General features: G+C 29.0%; 1 protein-coding gene across 1 annotated transcript in view; it reads right to left on the bottom strand.

Moving 5' to 3' along the window:
* Positions 1–267: 267 nt before the first annotated feature.
* The window catches only part of sac (sterile affecting ciliogenesis), an 85,371-nt gene continuing 63,388 nt past the window's right edge, over positions 268–22,250 (bottom strand). Inside the window, exons 17-25 of the mRNA XM_075378904.1 lie at positions 21,503–21,634; positions 21,021–21,149; positions 18,637–18,828; positions 15,434–15,611; positions 11,855–11,987; positions 8,177–8,404; positions 6,845–6,958; positions 1,124–1,327; positions 268–276 (exon numbers count right to left, since the gene is read on the bottom strand). Coding sequence (XP_075235019.1) covers positions 268–276; positions 1,124–1,327; positions 6,845–6,958; positions 8,177–8,404; positions 11,855–11,987; positions 15,434–15,611; positions 18,637–18,828; positions 21,021–21,149; positions 21,503–21,634 — 1,319 coding nt within the window. The remainder of the gene's footprint in view (positions 277–1,123; positions 1,328–6,844; positions 6,959–8,176; positions 8,405–11,854; positions 11,988–15,433; positions 15,612–18,636; positions 18,829–21,020; positions 21,150–21,502; positions 21,635–22,250) is intronic.

The following is a 22,250-nucleotide window of genomic DNA, read 5'->3' as shown; positions in this document are numbered from 1 at the left end:
TGTGGGACAATAGGAATAGGAAATCAGATTATATTCAAGCAAACTGGCCTGCGAGAAATCTCAATTCTAGTGAGAAAAATGTCATTGCTGAGCCTCTCGTGGACCCAAAAGATGTTCTTCTTCCACCCCTTCATATAAAGCTGGGGTTGATGAAAAATTTCGACAAAAGTATGAACTGAGGACAGGCCTTCAAGTACTTAAAAGACAAATTTCCTACATTAAGGGATGCAAAAGTTAAGGAAGATACATATTTCTTAGTTTTTTCATTCATTTGCTCTAGAAATAACAGTACATACAATTATAGTAAATGAATTGATGTTATCCAGTCTCAATATGCCCATTCTTATATGGTTGAACCCATTCAGTCATGAATTTTTCCAGAAAACATAGAGATGTTCACAAATTATTTTTTAATAGGTAAAAACATGGCTACATTTAGTTCTTTATTGGTTAAAAACTTCATGGTCACTAAATTTACTATTGCAGATTTTTTTATTATAAAATATATATCTTGAATAGGTCCTCGATGATTGTGAGAATGATTCATTTAGAGGCAGATTAAGATTCCAGATGAGCTCTGATTGACACTGGAGCTGCTACAAGTTGTAACAGGTACTTTCAACGATTCAGTTAATATGTGCATAATGTTTCTCAATTCCTTGGCATCAGTGAACATCATCAACAAGAAGAGAATTTGCGTATCCGTTTATAAACAGGAAAAACAGATGTACAGTAAGTAATGTTTTACAGTAACATTGAGGTCATAATATAAAAGTAACAGAAAACTAATTTATATTCCATGGAATGGGGTTACCCATAATTCATTTTTTTTCCTTCATCTTATAAAATAATATTTACATTTTTTTTTAAGTTAGCATTTTCCATGAAATGTAGAAAATAAACAAGTTTTTAATTTATCAATACAAGTAAAAAAAAAAAAATTTTTTTTAAATTTACTTTTTTCTTCCTTTTTTCCCTGTCCCCCAGAGCTGGATCTGCAACTAAACATAAACTCAGCTGCGAGGGGTGCCATAGCCTTTAACTACCTATTATATAATAAATAAATAAATATTATTGAGAGCAAACATAAAAAGAAATAACAATGAATAGCATGTTCACATACCTGACTTAGCATTAGATTATAATAATCATTCAACGTCTGAGTTACTATACCATTTTCAACATGTGCAGTCCAGTACGTTTGGCATCCCGCAATAACAACTTGCCCAGGCCATTCAAGAACCCATTTTACTCTTTCATCAGTTTCAATAACATTAAGTGCTAATTTTAAATGCATTCTTACAGTATTCTTCATAACGTCTTCAACCTGAAAATTGTAATAAAGTTCTTTAACATGTTTACTTCCATGCCTACATATTTGTAGAAAGAATGCTATTGTATTTCTGTTTTCATAATTTAAGTAAGAGACACCAAGTAAGTTTTCAGTGTTTTGTTGCTACTACATTGCTCAAATCCTTTTGTGTTATTTAGCAGTACAACTTGCTTCCAGTTTTCTTTTGCATAATTTTTAAAGAGTTTTTGAATTTTAGCTGATACTTCTCAAACAAGTACTTACACCAACATTCTAAGGACTCTTCCTCATTTTAAAGTAAAAATAAATAAACAATTTCTTAGTTGATTAGTTATTAAATAAATTGTTACTTCTATATATATATATATATATATATATATATATATAAAATCAAAACTTAAGCCGACAATGATTGTTAACGTCTATATGCCAACAAGTGTCCATGATGATGATGAGGTAGAGGATGTATATGAAGAAATCAATGAAGCAATTAAACACATAAAAGCTGACGAAAATTTAATAATAGTTGAAAATTGGAATGCAAGCATCGGAAAAGGCATGGAAGGAAATACTGTAGGTGAATAAGGGCTGGGCAGAATGAAAGAGGGGACCGACTTATTGAGTTTTGCATGAAATATAATTTAGTAATTGCCAACATCCAGTTAAAAAATCATAACAGATGAATATACATGTGGAAAAAGCTGGGTTATACTGCACGATATCAGATAGATTATATCATGGTGAAGTAAAGATTTAGAAATCAACTCGTCGACTGCAAAGCATATCTAGGAGTACACATCGATAACAACCATAATTTAGTGATAATGAAATGTAGATTGGGGTTTAAAAACCTGAAGAAAAAGTGTTAGATGAATAGGTGGAATTTAGAGAAGTTTGAGGGAGGTAAAGAAGATTTTTGAAGAGGATATCACAAGAGGTCTAAGTAAAAAATCTAAGGTAGAAAATATAGAAGAAGAATGGAAAATTATTAAAAAAGGAATTCTTAGATCAGCAGAAGCGAATTTAGGCAGAACTGGTAGAAAACCTTGGATATCAGAGGATATATTGCAGCTGATGGATGAGCGTAGAAAGTATAAGAATGCTAGTGATGAAGAAGGTAAAAAGAACTTATTGACAATTAAGAAATACTATAAACAGGAAGTGTAAATTAGCGAAAGAAGAGTGGATTAAAGAAAAGTGTTCAAAAGTGGAAAGAGAAATGATCATTGATAAAATAGACAGAGCATACAGGAAAGTTAAGGAGAATTTTGTGGTACATAAGTTAAAATCTAATAATGTGTTAAATAAAGATGTTACACCAATTTATAATATGACAGAGGAGGTTGATAGGTGGGTGGAGTATATTGAAGGGTTATATGGAGGAAATGAATGAAGGGTGTTATAGAGGAAGAAGAGGAAGTCAAAGAGGATGAAAAAGGAGATAAAATACTGAGATCTAAATTTAATAGAACATTAAAAGATTTGAATGGCAGAAAGACTACTGGGATAGATGGGATACCTGCAGAATTACTGCGTGTTGCAGGTGAAGAAGCGATAGATAGATTATATAAATTTGTGTATAATATTTACGAAAAAGGGGAAATTCCATCAACTTCAAAAAGAGTGTTATTGTTACCAAAGAAAACAGGAATAGATAAGTGAGAAGAATACAGAACAATTAGCTTAACTACACATGCATCAAAAATTTTAACTAGAATTCTGTAGAGAAGAATTGAGAGGATAGTTGGAAGAAATATTAGGAGAAAACCAATTTGATTTCAGGAAAATTATAGAGACAAGCGAAGCAATTTTAATGCTCAGATAAATAGTAGAAGGAAGATTAAAGAAATACAAACCGATGTACATGAGATTATAGACTTAGAAAAGGCATTTGATAATGTAGACTGGAATAAAATATTCAGAATTTTTAAAAATTTAGGGTTCAAGTATAGAGAGAGAAGAACAACTGTTAACAATTACAGGAACCAAACAGCAACAGTAACAATTGAAGAACATAAGAAAGAAGCCGTAATAAAAAAGGGAGTCTGACAAGGATATTCCCTATCACCATTAATTTTTAATCTTCACGTAGAACTAGCAGTTAATGATGTTAAAGAACAGTTTAGATCTGAAGTAACTGTGTAAGGTGAGAAGATAAAGAAACTACAATTTGTTGATGATGTAGTAATTCTATCTGAGAGTAAAAAAGATTTAGAAGAAACAATTAATTGCATGGATGAAGTCCTATGCAAGAACTATCACATGAAAATAAACAACAAAATGAAAGTAATGAAATGTAGTAGAAATAAAGTAGGTGGACCACTGAATATAAAAGTAGGAACAGAAAAGAGATTATGGAGGCAAAAGAATTTTGTTATTTAGGAAGTAGAATTACTAAAGATGGACAAAGCAGGAGCAATATAAAATGCCGAACAGCACAGGCAAAACGAGCTATCAGTCAAAAATATGATTTGCTTACATCAAAAATTAATTTAAACATCAGGAAAGCATTTTAAAAGTAAATGTTTGGAGTGTATCTTTATATGCAAGTGAAACTTGGATGATCGGAGTACCTGAGAAGAAAAGATTAGAACCTTTTGAAATGTGGTGCTATACAGAATGTTAAAAATCAGATGGGTGGATAGAGTGACAAATGAAGAGTTGTTGCGGCAAGTTGATGAAGAAAGAAGCATTTGGAAAAATGTAATTAAAAGAAGAGACAGATTTCTAGGCCACATCTTAAGGCATCCTGGAACAGTCACTCTGATATTGAAGATAGAGGAAGATGGGATAAATTGTGCAGGAAGGCAATGTTTGGAATATGTAAAACAAATTGTTAGGGATGTAGGATGTAGGGGGTATACTGAAATGAAACAGCTGGCACTAGGTAGAGAACCTTGGAGAGCTGCATCAACCAGTCGAATGACTCAGTAAAAAAAAAAATATATTATATTAACCAATCAACCTAAATACAAAATTAATAAATAAAATAGGATGACGCCTACTCTATTCCATACTTCATGCAAGAGCCCTTTCACAAGTTACTTGCATCATCAGTTCCATATAATTTTATTTTTCAAATCATTCGTATCAAATTACATATTAAAATTGAAATTAAAAATCATCCTATACTATACTTAAGATTTAAAATATAAGATTGTTAAAAGATCCTTTTCCAAATTAAAATCAAAACAGAAATAAAACTAAAAGTTTTTAAATTCAATTTTTTTTTCAATTTAAAATTTAAATTAAAATTAAAAAAATGTTATTATTGATTTTAGTTTTAACTTTTAATTTAATTTTGTAAATGACTTCATATTTATATATATGCAATTTTTAATTTTAATTTTTTTTTGTGAGTAACTCATCAAAGTGCTCTTGTATGAAGTATGGAATAAGGTAGTTGTCATCCTACTTTAATTATTAATTCTGTACTTAGGTTGATCGGATTAATTTAATTTGTATAGGGCAGAGAAATATGATTCTCGAAAGGATCAACTATAGATAAATTTATATATAGTTTTATGAATACCACTCATGTAGAATTTTTCAAAATATGTTTCAATCATTGTCATAATAAATCTACATTTACTTTTGAACTACTAGATCAGAACTACGTCTGAACACTGGATCAGAGTAAAACACTCAAAAACACATAACATTTAATTAAAAAATAACAAATACAAATTTTATAAACAATAACAATTATAAAGAAACTACTGCATAAAATTTACAAAATAAATAATTTAAAATGATTTTATTTATTTTTTCATATTTTTCATACGTACCTACATTTATTTAATACTTGGAAATTTCAGTTGTATTGTCATAATCTGGTGAGATACTACTGGATAATAAAATTATGTCCTTTTATTAATGTTAATAACTTTAGATGATCTAACATTAAATGTCTTAATTTATACAGATCTACAATTATAATAAATATCCCTTGGGATGTAATACTCACAAATGCAATTTGACAATGAATAAATAGTTTGATAAAAAAAATTGCATTCTTTATGGAAAAATACTGTAAAAGCTACAAGTGATTTACATTACTGCTACATGTGATCAATCAGACTGAATTTTACGATACTATAATATCTATAAGAGGCTGAAATGTAATGCACAATCATTCATAACTTGTAAATTAAAAGAGATGGTCATTTAAAATTATTACATGAAACTACAAGGGGTGGCTGAAATGTAATTGACAGTTTCACATAACATGCATGAACAGAGATAGTCAAGTGAAACAAATATGGTATAAAAGTACAATTTATTTGATTTAAAAACTTACATTACTTTACCATGTAGTCAAAATTTACAGCTTTATAATTCTCCCTACATGTACCAGTTTTCTCATTCCATCAACAAAGAATACTGGCAGTTTTTTTTTTATCTACAACCTCAGTGCATCCTTCAGTTCAACATCTGTGATGAAATAAATACCCTTAATATAATTACCTCTTTAACAAAAAGAAGTGAACATCATAGTGCCAAAACTGGTAAAGGGTGTGGAATAGGTTCAAATTTCAACTTGATAAGAGGCTTGGCAGTCACATGCAATATGTATGGCTGAGCATTACCATATTACAGAATTATCAGGTTTGTGGATTGTCAAACATGACACACATGTCTCTTAAGGTGTTTTAATGTCTTTATGTATCACACAGAATTTACAATCGACCCAGCTTCTAGGTATCAGTTACATACATGTGTTTGGAATCCCAGAACACTGTGAAGAGAATTTTTTTTGTAGGATTGTGTTTTGAATTTTTTTGATCATGATGAACCTAGTGTCAGTATTCCATGCTCTGCTGTTTTTCTTTTGTATTATAATGATGCACCCAATTTCATCTCCTGTCACAATATTGAGAAGGAAGTCATAGCCATTGTCATGATAATGTTTCAGAAGCTGTTCACAAAATTCTTTTTCTTGTTTGTTCTTTTCTATGACTCTGCGTGGTATTCACCACTAACAGACTTTATAACAGCCCAGTTATACAAAATTTTGCCCTATTTGTTCTTTCAACATGCCTATCTGGATGGCGATGTGTGGTTCTGTGATGCAATAGTCATTTTGAATCAATTCATCTACCTTCTTTTGGTGCTTCTCATCACTGACAGAAACCGATTGTTCACTGCATGGTTCATCTTTTCGTCCTCAATATTCGCTTTACCAGCTACTGATGCACAAAATGTTATCACTTAGCTACTCATTGTACTTCAGTCAACAGTTTCATCACCATTAATGGCCTATAGATGACACTGAGTATCACTAGCATTTACTATTAAAAATTCAATCATTATATTTGTTTTAGATGCATTGACATGCTGGGATATGTTACTCTAACAATCCCAATAGAAAAAAAATTAGATCGTGTAGGTCAATGAGTTTTGGAATGTTAATAATAGGGAAATTAAACAATAAAATGACAGCACATATCGCTTTGTGTGATTTGTTTTCCTAATATGTTCCAGCGTCCATTTCATTTCAGCCACCTCACATATTTTTTTCAAAATACATACCCTTAATAACCAAAATTCAACACCACCCTCAGGATACATAGACGGCATTAGTTTAACACACTCACCATCTCCTGAAGACATATCTATGATCTTCATGTCAGATTCAAAAGTTAACTGTAAAACATACAATTCAATCCTTTAGTAATCTTATTGAAAATAACATATTTTTATGTTATTTTATTTATTTATTTAACAATAAAATCAACTAACAGAGAGAATATCTTTTCCACCTACAGTGCATTAGAGTTGCCAATCAGCAACATGCCCATTGTGTTGACAAGGTTCATGACCTGAATCTATCTACCTGTATTGAATTACAGGACGTTAAAACCACAGCAAAGAATGAGAGTGAAGTGTATTTGGCTGCTAGACGTCGCATAGCTGAAATGGCCCAAGACAATCAAGGCATAGGATAAAAAAAGGATCTCTTTTAAATCTTCCTTAGCATCCATTAAGCCTTTAAAATTAATTCTCATTAGAGATGTGCCTGGCTGCTAATTTGGTGAAGTAGTGTTAGCTGGAACAGTGACAGAAAAGTAGCAATGATTTTATATTGATCTAAAGGAACAAGTACTATGACACAGATTTGAGATCCTTGTTATTTCTGGAATTAACCTCATTGATATCCTTGTGACTGAGTGCCAATTACGTTATGATGCAAAGAAGGTATGCCAACTTACCTCTGGGCGTATAAAAGAAATAGGCGACCAGGGTTTCCAATTATGGTAGGTCAGGTGATTCAACTGCCCGATGTCCGTTACTTACACGGAAGTTTTCTGGATGTGAGAAGATGTGTTCACCAGCAGCCTATAGCTGCTGGTGAAAAAATAAAAAAAGAGAGTAATTAAAAGGAAATTATTTTACAAAGGTGATTATCACAGGATGTTGTGACTAGTATACTTCCTTGAGAAGCATTCCACAACATAATATTAAGTAATAGTGGCATCTGGCGCATAATTGATGTTAATATATAGAGCATCAATAAAATGGTGTGCTACTTTTATTCTACACACTGCAACTCAGAACAAAAAAGCATTGCACTGGTGCAAAAGCAGATCATACTCTCACTGCTTCGCATTTCATATATGTGTTTATGATATAGAAGACAATAAAACTACATTCATGCAGAGAGAAGAGCAGTACTACAATGTACTGTTCCAATTTGTATCTGCTCTGTTGTTAGAGTAGTGTCAAAGTAACAGCTTTATTCTTATAAAACCATCGTAAATTTTTACTTAAATGCACAGATGACTTACACACATATAAAAAAATGATTTCTTCATTTCTTAAAATAAAACAAAGGGTTGCTGTACCTAAAATACAAACAATTACCTTATAAATATTCTCAAAACACTTTTTAAGGTGAGGTTGAACAGCACGTGGATTTCTTGCTTGGGATAATATTTCTAATAACTCATCATCACTGAGAAAGTAAAACCGAGGAAATACAGATCGTTTCATTTCTAAGTAATCAGACAAGCCTTTCTGTACTAGTTCCAATAATTTGTTACATTCTTTAAAAGAATCCAGCATTCTTTTATCAGAACATATGTTCATCAACTATAAAAAGATAATAATTATTATTAATAATAAAATGAATATTTTCAGATACTGTAATTATTAAAACTACACCTACAAAAGTAATTTGAAATTTATTATCACACATATTTATCTCCAGTCCAAGGCTGTACAAAATTCAATGAAGATGTTACCAGCAGTTATTAAAACTGTTGCAGGCCATTCAACGAATATTGACAGCTTATTTTTAGCCTGCTAACTTAATTTGCAGATTAAACAATTAAGAGTTTAAAACCATTTATTTGCATTAATAAAATTACACAAAAAACAATAAAAAATAACCTGACAAGCTCCATGACTGAAAAAACTGTTCATATGTGCTAAAAACAGATAGATCCATTTTTAAAAAAAACTTTTGATCTAATTTATATTTTACATGAAAAATGTGAGGTACAAATTTTATGTTGATTGATTAATTTATCTGCAAAAATTTTTGTCCGGAATTTTGTGAAACTTCCATTTTTATTTAGTTATAATAAACTATGTTTTTTTAATTATTATGTAGATATATTTAATCACATTAAATTGGCAATCATAATTATTCAAAAAAATTTAAACCTACAATTCCTTCGTCATTATGAATCCTAATATACCTGTTAGGAAAACACTGAATATCAGATCCTTTTGTTATCCGTATAAAATTTCTTTAATTTTAATCATTTTTTATAATAATCATCACCTATCTGTAAGGAGCATTCGTTTGCAGTTTAAAAAACACTCTCTATAATAGTTGCAATGAAAAAAAAAGAAAGCTAGCTATGTACCACCACTGGAGCACTCTGATTGCAGCTCTGAACACGCACGCCACATTCTACACCATTCCTTAACTTTCGATAGATGCTATGTACACCGAAATTTGTTTGCAGCTGATTAATCATTGTTTAAAGTGTTCAAGTCAATCGAGAATCCCATCATTAACACAAACCCTAAGCTCTCACTGGATGCAAAAAATGGTGAGAAGGTTCATAAAACCAAGCAATTAGACTTTCTTCTTTTCTTTTCTTGTGATACTCAGTATGAAAATAAAGGTGACAATTTTTTTAAATTTTTAAATTACTTCACCAGTCAAAATTTGGCTCACTGCAGAATCCAAGCAGCATTATGTAATGGTGACACACATCTCAAAAAATAAAAGTTCAAACCACCATTTCAACATGAAATATCATGTGCTCTCTCTTCTGGATAAGAAAGTAGTTTTGTTGGTCGACTATAAATGCTATTATTCATGTTGTAGCACATGAAAAATGACAAATCAGACTAGAATTTGAATCAGCCTAAATCCTTCCAACTGAAAGGCAGAGATTTATTACTCCTTTTAAAAAGTTGTCATTACCAGAGTAACACTTTTTTTTACAGAACTGTTTTAATTTAATTTCAAATAAAGTAGTTTGAAGATCTTTTACAGGTACTAGGTAATTTATTAAAAACGTTCAGGTAAAACAACAAATTTCAGATCATTTATTGAAAGTGGTGGCAGAAGCATGTGGTAACAAATACCCATTCTAACTTCTAGAAAAATGCAAAACTATTCAACTATTTGACAAATACTAAAACCATAGCATTTTATTGTGATTTTTTAAAAAGAAACCACATTGCTTAATCTTAATCTAAATTACATCAATTTAACAATTTTTATAGAATTTATCATTTAATAAGATATTCAAAATTTGTGAACTATGGCCAACAGATATACTACTATTCTAATTAATGGTAATACTATCCAAGGGAATAAATTTACAATCCTGGCCAGGACCTTTCACAGAACTAATAGTTTTATTCTTTTGCTAGAACTTCAAGTAGACCTAAATAAAGTGAAAGAGATCAAAACTTAATTGGCATTTCACATGCCATACAATTTGGGTTCCATTAATTACTAAGGTGTAAGCAATTTTTATTGAACCAAATATTTCAGCCAATCAATATAAAATCACTGTCAGTTTTTTTCTATTCCCATCTGAGTAAAGATGGCTTGATCTTGCTAGGAATCGTAGGAGATGGCCTTGCATTACCTTATTCTCCTGTTGATGGAATAGTTTGTTATTTATTACAGTTTTCCCTAGGGGAGATCATCCTGTGTTATTAATCACCCCCTTTATTTATTCCTTGATCTCTTCTTCCTATTTTTAGGGGTGCAAGTCTGACCTTGATGGATCAATGCTAAGGGATGCCAGGATATGTAGAGACAGTACATCTTTGGTTTCATATGGTTAAGTAGGAGTGCCAGGGAAACACCCAGGGACTCTGTTTCCTATATGGTGAACTGCATAATATTTCTGTAGGTTAAAAAACCTGAGTCTTCTTATTCTCCTAAAATAAAAAATTCATTGTTTTGTTATGTAAATAATCATTTGTAATCGTTTTTATGTTATCAATGACAAAAAATAAAGTAATAAATTTACAGTAACAGCTCATGCACCAATGTAATGAATAGCAGAAAATCTCTACCAGAGAAATTTTGTTCATACCATGAATTTAGCCCTCAATCATATGTCACCTAGTATCATAATTTTTGTAACTGTAGTTGATTGATGCACAGTAGTTCAGTTTGTTTGCTTTTGAGTAAGTGTTAGAATTAGTTGCAGGTTAATTGGGAATAAACAGGATAGGGAGAGGAATGAGCTATTATGCATAAGACGATGTGCAATCTTCAACCATTTTGCATTATTTGAGTGTGCTTCTGCTATCTGCAGAAAAAAACAACACACATTCAGTCAAGGTACATGTGCATGCTTCACCCCATTCTTGGGCAGCAACAAACAGTTCCTTCAACCACATCTAAAAATCCTTCAACTTATGTGAAAACTACACTTACAACTTAGACTTACTGTTTTGGTTTAAGTACTTCATACTCTTTGAATCCAATCTTCTTTTTTTATCAGAATTAAGTCTTACTTTCTGTCCCATTATATTATTCCCTACTACCAGCCACCAAAGTGGGTGTGTTATTCAACCATAAACTATGTTCTTTGTTCATCTGTAAGGAATTTTGAACAAACTGACCAGTTTCATAGTAGTTTATGGTTGGAAAATCAACGCCATAACATATAGCTTGAAAAGATTTCTATTCCCTAACCAAGGCTGTTTTAGCTAATAATTAACCAAAATTGAGAATCAGTTTTGAATTAGTTTTTTATGACATTTAATTTTGAGAGAACTCCTCTCACTTGAACATGGCAGCCATCCATGTTACCATTCCTGGTCATCTCTAGAAGCGTTCCTTTGTTCATGTGCATAACTAACACATGTGTACCAAACATTCTTGCCATCAAAGATTTTAAAGTTTTTAATTTTTTCTTATTACTACCATTTTGCACTGATTTACAAAGCATATAAATAGCAAAAATTACTGAGATTTCTAACTCATTTTTTCAGCTGAAAAAACATTGTGTAAACTTCAACATATTAATTACAAAAATTCAATAAAACAATTACATTTGGGTTGTTAAATGCTAACTTCATTAATCTTCTCCATGTACGTTCCATCATATTGAATTTCTTACTTTCTTGTGGTAACTGCTTTGTGATATCTTCACTAGTAAATATTGGTTCCAAGTACATCCATTGCCTGTGAAAACAATTTTATTTTTAAATTATATTAGACATATTCATTCTCTCTCTATACATGTATACATACATACATACATACATACATACATACATACATACATACATACATATATAAAACACACACAATTTTGCACATCCACAGCAGAGTTGGAAGAACCTTGCTGTCAGGATGTGTAGTTAAATATTATCCAAATCCAGAGTTTATTAATGACTTTAATTCACTAGGTTGCACAAGTCAGAACAATACCTTTGTAAAGAAATTATAGTAACTAAATTACTATAATAACTGTCAAGTCTAAGCTACAAAGGGAAAGATGAAACTTTTCCAGTTCAACTACTCAAATAAAGCCGTTTTGTGATTAAAGAACTTACACCTTATGTGAACATTCTGTATTGTTTGTTTTGGATTGATTTCCAAAGCTTCTTTGCAAATCTTTAGCAAAGAATTTGGATAAATCTTTAGCATTTCACTCAAAATTTCTAACATTATTTTGATCCTAAAAAACTGTAGTCATCATTTTTAGGTTAATAACTGCTTAAATTTTTTTTGTCTTGTTAGGAGAATAAGTGTTCAATCATTTTTGGACTGCTATTTGATTTCAGCATTCAAGAACTTGGTCCATTTCTAATTTTTTAATCACAATTCTCCTGAAATATCCTTCTTCATTTCTATTGAAGCAGTCAAGAAAACATAGTCATTCTTTCAATTTTGTATATTTTGATAAGTTATTTGACACATAGTTTGCAAATAATTTAAGGGAAACCCCATCCTGTCTTTCATAATTTTATGAGTCATTATTGAAATCTGTGAAAACTCATTTGAAAGTTCAAATATTATGAAAATATATATATGATTTGTTCATTTGTTCTTGATTGAGTTAGTCAGTTATAAAGCAGTATGGTCCTTTCTCTTTATCAATTGTTTCTGTGCACTGTTCTCTGAAATTTCCATAATGAAACCTTTTAGCTATTTCTATTATTAATCAATTTTTTTCCACTAAATAATTACACATTTCATAATTTATATTGTTAAGGACAGTTAAAACATTAAAACATGTTTTAACATGTTTTACAGTTAAAACTGCGTTATACATTATCTTATATTCCAAAAGGCATAGGATTTTCTAAGGATTTCCTGCAGAAGTTTCATCAGTTTAATGTTTAATGTTATCAATAGGCACATCCATCACCGGCTCGACATTTCAGTGTTTGAGTAGCCCAAAAGAAATTAATGGTCGGATGAGGAGACCATATTGGTACATCGCATTGTTCCTTTATGGATCCAAATGTAACTCTTGACATGCCATATGCACACGCATTATGGGTTGCATACGGAATCAGATGACAAAGCGCTTTTGGGTGAAACCTAATTGTTAATTCTAAGGATGAGTCCCAGTAATGTTACTTATCTTATCATTGTTACAATCCTAGCATTGTTTACTTATACTTGCGTTTACATTTGTGAATATCCAATTTTTTTAAAAACAATCCTCATTTATTTTTACAAAATAACAGTTTCTGGCTCTACTAAACTAAAAACAGGACTGTTTTCAAGTAACTCAATACAAGACTTCAGTTTATGAGAAAGGGTTTTTTTATACTTCCTTTGACATTTTTAATAAATGACTTAACTATTTAAAAGATTTCCAACCCAGTTTATTTAAAATACAATTAAAAGATTTTCTTTTACATTAAAAATATTACTCATTGGATGACTTTTTAAATAACATTAATTAAAAATGTAAAAATAAATTTGAATTTTCTGCATCTGTTCAATATGTACATAAATATGTTCTCAAAATATGAGATATTTTAAATAAACCTTTTGAATTGTTAATTATGTTTAGTTATTAAATAGATTCCATAAGAAAACTACCTACTGTAATGGATACCATGATTCGACTTCTCGAAAAGTTTTACATATCTTTGTGTTTCACATCCCCCTGACCACAAAAACACTGTCAATTCAAAAGTTTATATATATATATTTCTTCACTTTCTTGTGGCCACAATAACTGCCAGAATTTTCTGCCAATCACTTTCAAATTTATACATAAAATATAATGACCCAAAATCTCAGTCGAATTGGTTAATGGGCAAAATCGGACCATGGGCTTTTTCAAAAAAATAAAATATCACTATAACTTTCTTATTAAGTTAAATGTCGAATTTGTTTAAAGTTCCTACGATTCTTTAGATAAGGGCCTAAAATGTATTTAAGTAAAGTTTTTTTATATCACCAACCCCTGGCCCAGGGAGGGGGAAAAATAGGATTTCGAAGACAAAAAATATCATACCTCCCTTAATAGGCACAGTATCGAATCGGTTTAAAGTAGTCATTCATCCTCTAAAATTACCTAAAACAATTTTTTATATGACGAACCCTTACGGATAGGGATGACCAAAATGTTGCTGAAATTGTAAGAAGATGGGGCTTGTCGTATGCTCAACATGTGAAATTTTTTCACATGCAGCCATTGTTGTATTGAGTAAATTTGACGTTTTTCTTAACTTTAAGGTGAAAATCTTTTTTATCCCCTACTTAGCATCGATGAACTCTACCTCCACCTTCTGATGTGCCGAAAGGGATTTTTTTTATAATTAATATATTCATCTTATTAATGCACTTAACATTATTTCATGCTTTTATTTTAAATAATTAATATGGACTTAAATCACACCTATTTTTTTTATCTTATAATTTAGATTTTTATATTTATAATCTATATTATAATGTATTATTATGTATAAGTCAGAATAAACAATTATTTATTTGTTAAATAAAATATCTCATTTAGTTTTTTTTTTTTTTTTTAAATAGAGATGGACTTAGAATAATGCTTTGGATAATGTTTTAGTACATGTGATTTTTCTAACCTTGTTTGTAAAGCTCATTGCTTTCCTGCAGACAAGAATGCTACCAAATCAAGTTTTACTAAAAGCTCAATGACATAAAAAACTGAACCGATAAAAAATTCCATAAACATTTGATAGTAATTTTATAAGATTTACCAAGAGGAATGTATAAGTGTTTCAAAAACTGCCAAACTTCAGTAGTTGAAACTGATTAATATTCTGATAGAATGTTTATGCTCGATTAGATCAAATGGTTGTTATTATTATCGAGAAATTCACCATCTTTACCCAGTACTAAAATATGTGATTCAGTAAGTTTACCGACCACTATACTCTCCAGATCACTCCTACTGAACTCTTTATGATGTGACAGCAATATATAATTTAACAGTGGCTATCTGATTAGCATTTCAAAACACTAATTTCTGTTTAATTATGCTAGAGAAGATGTTAATATACTTTTAATATAATTTTTTTTAAATAAAAAAAAACCTTTGCGATTCAAAAAATTATGGAAATATACATTTATTCAAGACGATTAGTATTACATCATTTGATCATATTCAATTAGAATGAGCCAGTACTTACTTTTGACATTCCATCCATTCCTCCAAAATTTCCTGAGCTAAATGTAACTGGTCCTCCCATTCTTGAATACGTTGCTCATAGGCACCTTTAAACGGACTAAATGTTAATTGCTGTGTTGTTATGATATGATCATCCAACATTTGCAACATTTCATCAGTCACTTTCATTATGTATGTGCCTATGTTCAAAACAAATAAATTTAAATGCATTAATACTGTTTATTACAAAATTTAAAAAGTTGATCGAGCAACACAAGATCATGAGATCAAGCAATATGAGCAATACTATCTTGCACTGCAATTTCCACAGAAATATTCCGTATTTCACATATTGTTAGCTATAACTAGCCATTCTCTCTGCCATATTACCTGCAACTGACATTTCAAAAACTCTATAATTAGAATACATCAAACACTTCAAAAATATCAATCAGCTAGTACAAACGTTTATGGAATCTATTTTGTCTTGCCCAATGTAAGTAATTTCTATACAACTTGAAACCTAGCAGAAACTAACTCACAAATTCTGGTTACAGAGAAACGAAACAGACAAATGTATGTTCAAAATGATCACATCCTAAATATACATATAAAGTTTACATTTCTGAAACTTCTTCAAATGCATCTAATGAATCAAAATGGACCATAACATACAAAAATATGACAACCCACAAGCACTTACAACTTAAAGTTCAGAAATTTAAAAGGTAGTCCCTTTAAAAGGTAGTCTAAAAATGTAAGCTACCTGACTGACCGAGAATTTATAGTTGATTAATATCTACATAGTAATGAAAAAGTTTAGGTAAATGTAAACAGAGTGTTCCAGGACATATTCGTCAAACTTCAAGAACTGATTCAGGACACCAAAATTAACAAAAAATTCATATCAGCATAAGTCCTACTTTGCTTTTTCCTTCTGGACGTCATTTAGTGATTTTCAATAAAAAACATTATTTCTCAGGAATGGGTAAACCTACTTTAATTAAATTTGGCAAATCTAAGATCAATGTTTTAAATACACAAAAAAACTACAAAATAAAAAATTTTGAAAACGTCACTTTTAAGAATTTCAAATGATGTTCATCTTAATTTTTTAACCTTCAATATCTCCGGACATTTCTTTGATAAAATTTTTACTTATAACAAAATTTATTAAGCATTTTATTTTGAACAAAATGACACCTTATTTGTAAAAATCCATTGACAAACAATCGAGTTATTGCAGACAATTAATCCAGCAGTTCGCTTTTGCACCGTAATGTAAGCTGATAATTTTTTGCTCGTTTTTATTTCATTCACTGAATATAATAAAAATTATTAATAACAATAATAGTAAATTAATAAAAATAAATTAAATATAATAAAAATTATCACCTTGCATTATGGTGGGCAACTGAACTGCCTGGTTGTCTCCAATAACTCGACTGTTTGTCAACAAATTTTTACACATGAGATGTCACTTTGTTCAAAATAAAATGCTTAATAAATTTTGTGATAAGTAAAAATTTGATCAAACAAATAATTACAAAGATATTGAAGAATAAAAAATTAAGATGCCACCATTCTCAAATTTTTGAAGGTGATTTATTAAAAAAAAAATTATTTTGTAAAACAAGACACTTGCCTTAGATTTGCCAAATTTAATTAAGGTAGGTTTATCCGTTCCTGAGAAAAAATGTTTTTATTGAAAAATCACAAAATTGCATCCAAAAGGAAAACAAAGGAAAATAGAATTTATGTCAATATGAACATTTTTGCTCATTTTGGTGTCCTGAATCAGTTCTTGAAGTTCGGTGAATACATTCCAGAACACTTATTATTTATTTATCGAAAATTTCATATTAAAAATTGATCTTCCTGTAATTTTTAAATTATAAAAATGTACAATATTTAATTTTAGACTGAAATTAATTACATGTATAATGAAGAATTTCTATATAAAAGTTATAAAAAAGTGATGTAATGCAGAAATTAATAAAATAAGCATTTTTCTGATTTAAAAAAAGAAAAATTCAAGAAAGAAAAGTTTTCTAAATTAACATGAATTTGTTTGTCTTTTGCATACCAGATCTTATGTTATCAGGAAGACCCTTATTCAAAACCAAAAAAAATTTAATGTAAAACAACAATTGAATAAAATTTGCTGTTTTTACTACAGTATCCCTAAAATTCTTAACTAAGATTTGATTTATTCACATTATTTAGATCACAAAAAATTGCATATAACATAAGAGAAGGAACTCCTGTCTGAAATTTCAAAAACAATTTAGTTACATAAATTTATTCATTTTAACTTTCATTACTAATTTTCTTACCTAATAAAATCTAATTTTCAACCTATAAATGTGTCCATTCATTTCGCACAAAAAAAAGATTTTTTTTTTTAATTTAAAAAAAGCATTTTACCAGAAGGATATTGGTTATTATTTTGTAGTCTTTATTATTTTTTTAAAGCACATCTTAAGAAATAAATGCTGACAATATATTTTTCTTCAAAAGAGGATATATATTTTAATTAAGAAACTGCAGAACATTAATGATTTTCATTTAGAAAATTATAGTTCCTAAATAAAATAGTCCATTCAGCAAATTTTGTTAAGGAAGTTAATTTGTTTTAGAACTTCTGTTTCATTAAAAAAACAAATTGACTGTAATAAACAAAACCATTGAAGCAAAATATGTTTTGCTTCTGTTTTATTTGAAAACACAAAGATAAAATACATCTTAGAAATTATCTAGAGTTATAACTTCAATTACACATTTTGTATACAGATAGTACCCACTACAAAAAAACCTAACATACCTCTTACCAACTTATGAATATCATAGCACAACAAAACTTTCTATTAAATATCTGATATCTTGAAAAAATTTTATCCTACTTTCTGTAAATGAAACATTAAAATAATATTCAATCTTTTTTTTAAATATTATGTACGAAAGTCATAGAGCTCTTTGTTTAATCAGCAAATTAAATTACAACATTAAAAGAATGTTGTAAAATATGACAAGCTTTCTGTTTAAACTTTAGTGCTCAACCATTAATATAGTTACATGAATAAATCACCTACAAATTTCAATAAAGACATTAAAAAGAATCATTCAAATTAGCAGTTCGTTTTAAGCGAACATATAAAGATAGAGAATAATTTTATTTTATAAATTCATCTTTATGAACAAATTAAATATTAATAATAAACTAACCTGTATTTTTATATGGAGTCACTTCTAAATTAATATTTGCCCATTCATTTGCCATTTTATCTAATGCAAGTTCAATGACATATTCTTTTCCTGCATGATCAGCCAATTCCATCATAACATCAACATGTTTTTCAATCCCAAGCTGAAGACATTTATTGAACGTTAAATTAGGAGTCATAGTTATTTGACAACCTATCCAAAATAAAAATTAATTATTAATAAAAAAAAAACCAACATGGTTATGTATAAAAGAGATTTAGTCAAAGTTAGCCTATCAACACAAGTTTATTAAGAAAAATCTATGAGAACATAAATCTAGCAACATTTACAACATTGGTTACAATATTATATTCACATATTAAACATGGAAGTACTATATCAACATTAGACCAACAAAAATATTTCAAAACTTTTTCCATAATTTTTTTTTTTGGCTCAGCTCCTTGGTGTTCAAGAAAGTTGATTCAAGCACGATCATGGGCATTTTTATTTCCTCCACTGAAGGACAATATTCCAAATAAAAGACATTGATGGTATCCACTCCACTGTGGTGGTTAGCCTAATTGAGGGGCAGCAGACTTCGGTGAGGATATTGCCCTAACAAATTTGTTTTTTCAAGTGTTGCAGTTTTACTACATTATAGAGGAATGTTTTGTCAACTTAAGAAAATAGTTTTTCCTATTAGTGTTTAAGACAATCAATACCAGTTACAGCAGAACTATAAGTGTTTTACAAGTGAACTATAAGTGAATTATTTTAATCAAAATGTTAAAAATTATTCTTTTCTGTCTTATTAAATGTTTTACGGCTAGTTACAATTTTATATTTTAAAATTTGATTAAAATAATATTTATATAGATTTCAGTATCAGTAAATACGTTAAGGTAAAATTAAATTTATTAAATAATATTAAGAAATTTCAAATTATAAATGTTTGAATAAAAATTTTTTTATGTCTTTATTTAACAACTTAAATTTTTAACTTTTTCTTCACGTTTGAGAGATTATAGATATTCAAGCTAATGTGGCATTATTTCATAATTTCAAACATAAAAAGAATATGCAAAAAACTCATTTGTTGCAAACAGTCTTCATTAATTATTATTACCATTGTTTCACAAAATAAAATTTATATATTGTTAAAATTTATAGGCAGATTGAAATTTTGTTTGAAATATAAAAAAAATTATAGTTCACAGTAATACATTTGCCAACTACAGTATTTCTAATATTTTTAACAAAATTTTAAAATTCCAATCATTAATCTTTTACATTTATCAAAACCTATTCAATGTTTGTTATTTACAATAACTACACGACTGCCCAAAAGGAGTGTAATGTATTTAGTGTGTGTGTATATATATATGTTTGTTTCACCATAGCAGCTAAACGCCAAAACGATTTAGATGTATGACTCCACACTGGAATTCTTACATTTCCATGAGTGTCACTCACACACTCTTTAATTATACTATATTAAAGAGCAGTGTTCCTAACGCACTCAGAATACGCTCATTTGAAAATCAAATATGAATTTCAAAAAGCATGCCAGAAGAAATTTTGTCATGTTTTTTTAATTTTTAACATATTTAAAATTTGTCTTTATTGTGTGGTGAGAATTAGTAAGAAATAAATAAATTTATTAACACTTAAGATGTTCCTGAAAAAATATGTAATTTTTCTCAGGCTCCTTTCTTTGAATTTTTCTAAAAGTAGACACTAAAGTGGAAATAAATAAAAGTTCTTTGTAAATTTTTTTTTTTAATTTTCTTTTTTATTAATATAAAAAATATGTTAATATTTTAAAACATGGTCAGTTTTACAATAGTCATTTGACAATCATCAGCAATGAATATCATCATAAGTGGCTACAGACAATCACTGAAATTCATTAATAAAAATAAAATAAAAACAGCCATGAAATCTAATTTATTTCAAGAAGAGTATCTACTTTTTTACATTTTTTTTAAAAATCAGCCCTAGAAAATGTAAATATTTTAAGTACAATAAATTTTTCACACATAATAATAAGTAATTTTTTACATATAATAGAAATACAAAAAAATTTCAAGAAAAAAATTTTTTTAACAATTTACTTTATTCCTTACAAAACTTTCATCACAAAACGCTTCATAAGGAAATTATTACCTGATATTCATCAATTTATATGTTACATAAATACACTCACAGGTTACATGTTATTTCTGGACTTTAATAACAATGATTATTATTAACTTGCAATCCTTGGAAAAATCAGAAAAAATATGTAGATGGTAAAAATAGATGGTAATTTTATAACGTAAATGAGTCTATTCTGTAAAAGAATGTAAAAAGTTCATTTCAATTGAAACAATATATAATAAATGACTCACTTATGCGCTTACCAGTTTTAGCAGAAAACTCCTCCCAATGGCGTTTCTTTAATCCAGGATTTCTAACTGCTTGAATCAATGGTATATATGGCTTAAAATCTTCAATATCCTTCTTTATTTTAAGAGCAACAGCTTGAGCAACTGAAAAAATGATCTATTATAGAGAAAAATTGTTTAGACTAATTACAGTAAACAAATGGTAATAAATATTCAGAGTACTTTAAATCATCTTCAGTCACAAAAACTAGTTTACATGTTTGTAAAACATTGTATACAGCTTTCTTGTACATTAACAATAATACAGATATTCTCAAAAATTTACAATAACAAAAAAAATACTAATGTGAGTAGATAAAAAAATAGTAACATTAAAAAATTGTGTAAAAGGTATAATAATGATTAAAAATTAAATGAAAACCTACACTTTGAAGCCCTGATCAATTATAATATTTTTTCTACTAATAACAAATAGAAATTTAAAACTACAAAAATACCTGGAACATCAGCAAATGTTCGAACAGCTTTTGCAATATTTTTATAATATTCTGTAACAATTCTATCAACTGATTCTCCATCCACATTAACCAATGGGTTATCCGTGAAAGCATCTAAACTTCTCAACCAATCTGAAAAAAGTAAGCAACTTATATTGATTGTAAAAATAGAGGTATATAGTTGTGCCAATTGTTTGCTAAAACTAAAACAATTGAAAGAGAAATTGCTAAAATTAAAATGCAATTGACCAGAAGCAATTCAGAAAAACTGACAGTTCTTAGACAATGCAATAGATATAAAAAAATAGATTTAAATTTGCTGTCTATATATTATTAACTTTAATGATAGTTATTCAGAGGGACTGTAAAAAGCCTTATCTACAAGAAAAAAAAATTCAACTACTACAACACAATCAAAAAGATTGAGATCACCTGATGTGAGATACAAGCAGTCCAGAAATTAGAATATAATTTCCAAGTTTACAAGTAACTCACGTAAAAATTACTAAAGTAAGCTTCCAAGAAAGAAAGAAAACAAAGAAAGTAAGTTAGGTAAAATATAAACAAAAAAAATAGTATTTAAATGAGGAGTGAAATATTTTTCAGTTGTCTTCCTCGTTGAAAAAACGAGAAGGTAATTCTTGTATGTATTTACAATAAAAGACATATATTAGTGGCTGCAACAGGGTGTATCTCAATCATTAATTCAGTTCCTTATACATATTAAACAAATAAACTATTCAATTAA

This window comes from Lycorma delicatula, chromosome 11 (genome assembly GCF_047948215.1).
Source record: "Lycorma delicatula isolate Av1 chromosome 11, ASM4794821v1, whole genome shotgun sequence".
NCBI classification, from domain to species: Eukaryota; Metazoa; Arthropoda; class Insecta; order Hemiptera; family Fulgoridae; genus Lycorma; species Lycorma delicatula.
The sequence above is the reverse complement of the archived record's forward strand: the minus strand, read 5'-3'. Positions and strand labels throughout refer to the sequence as shown.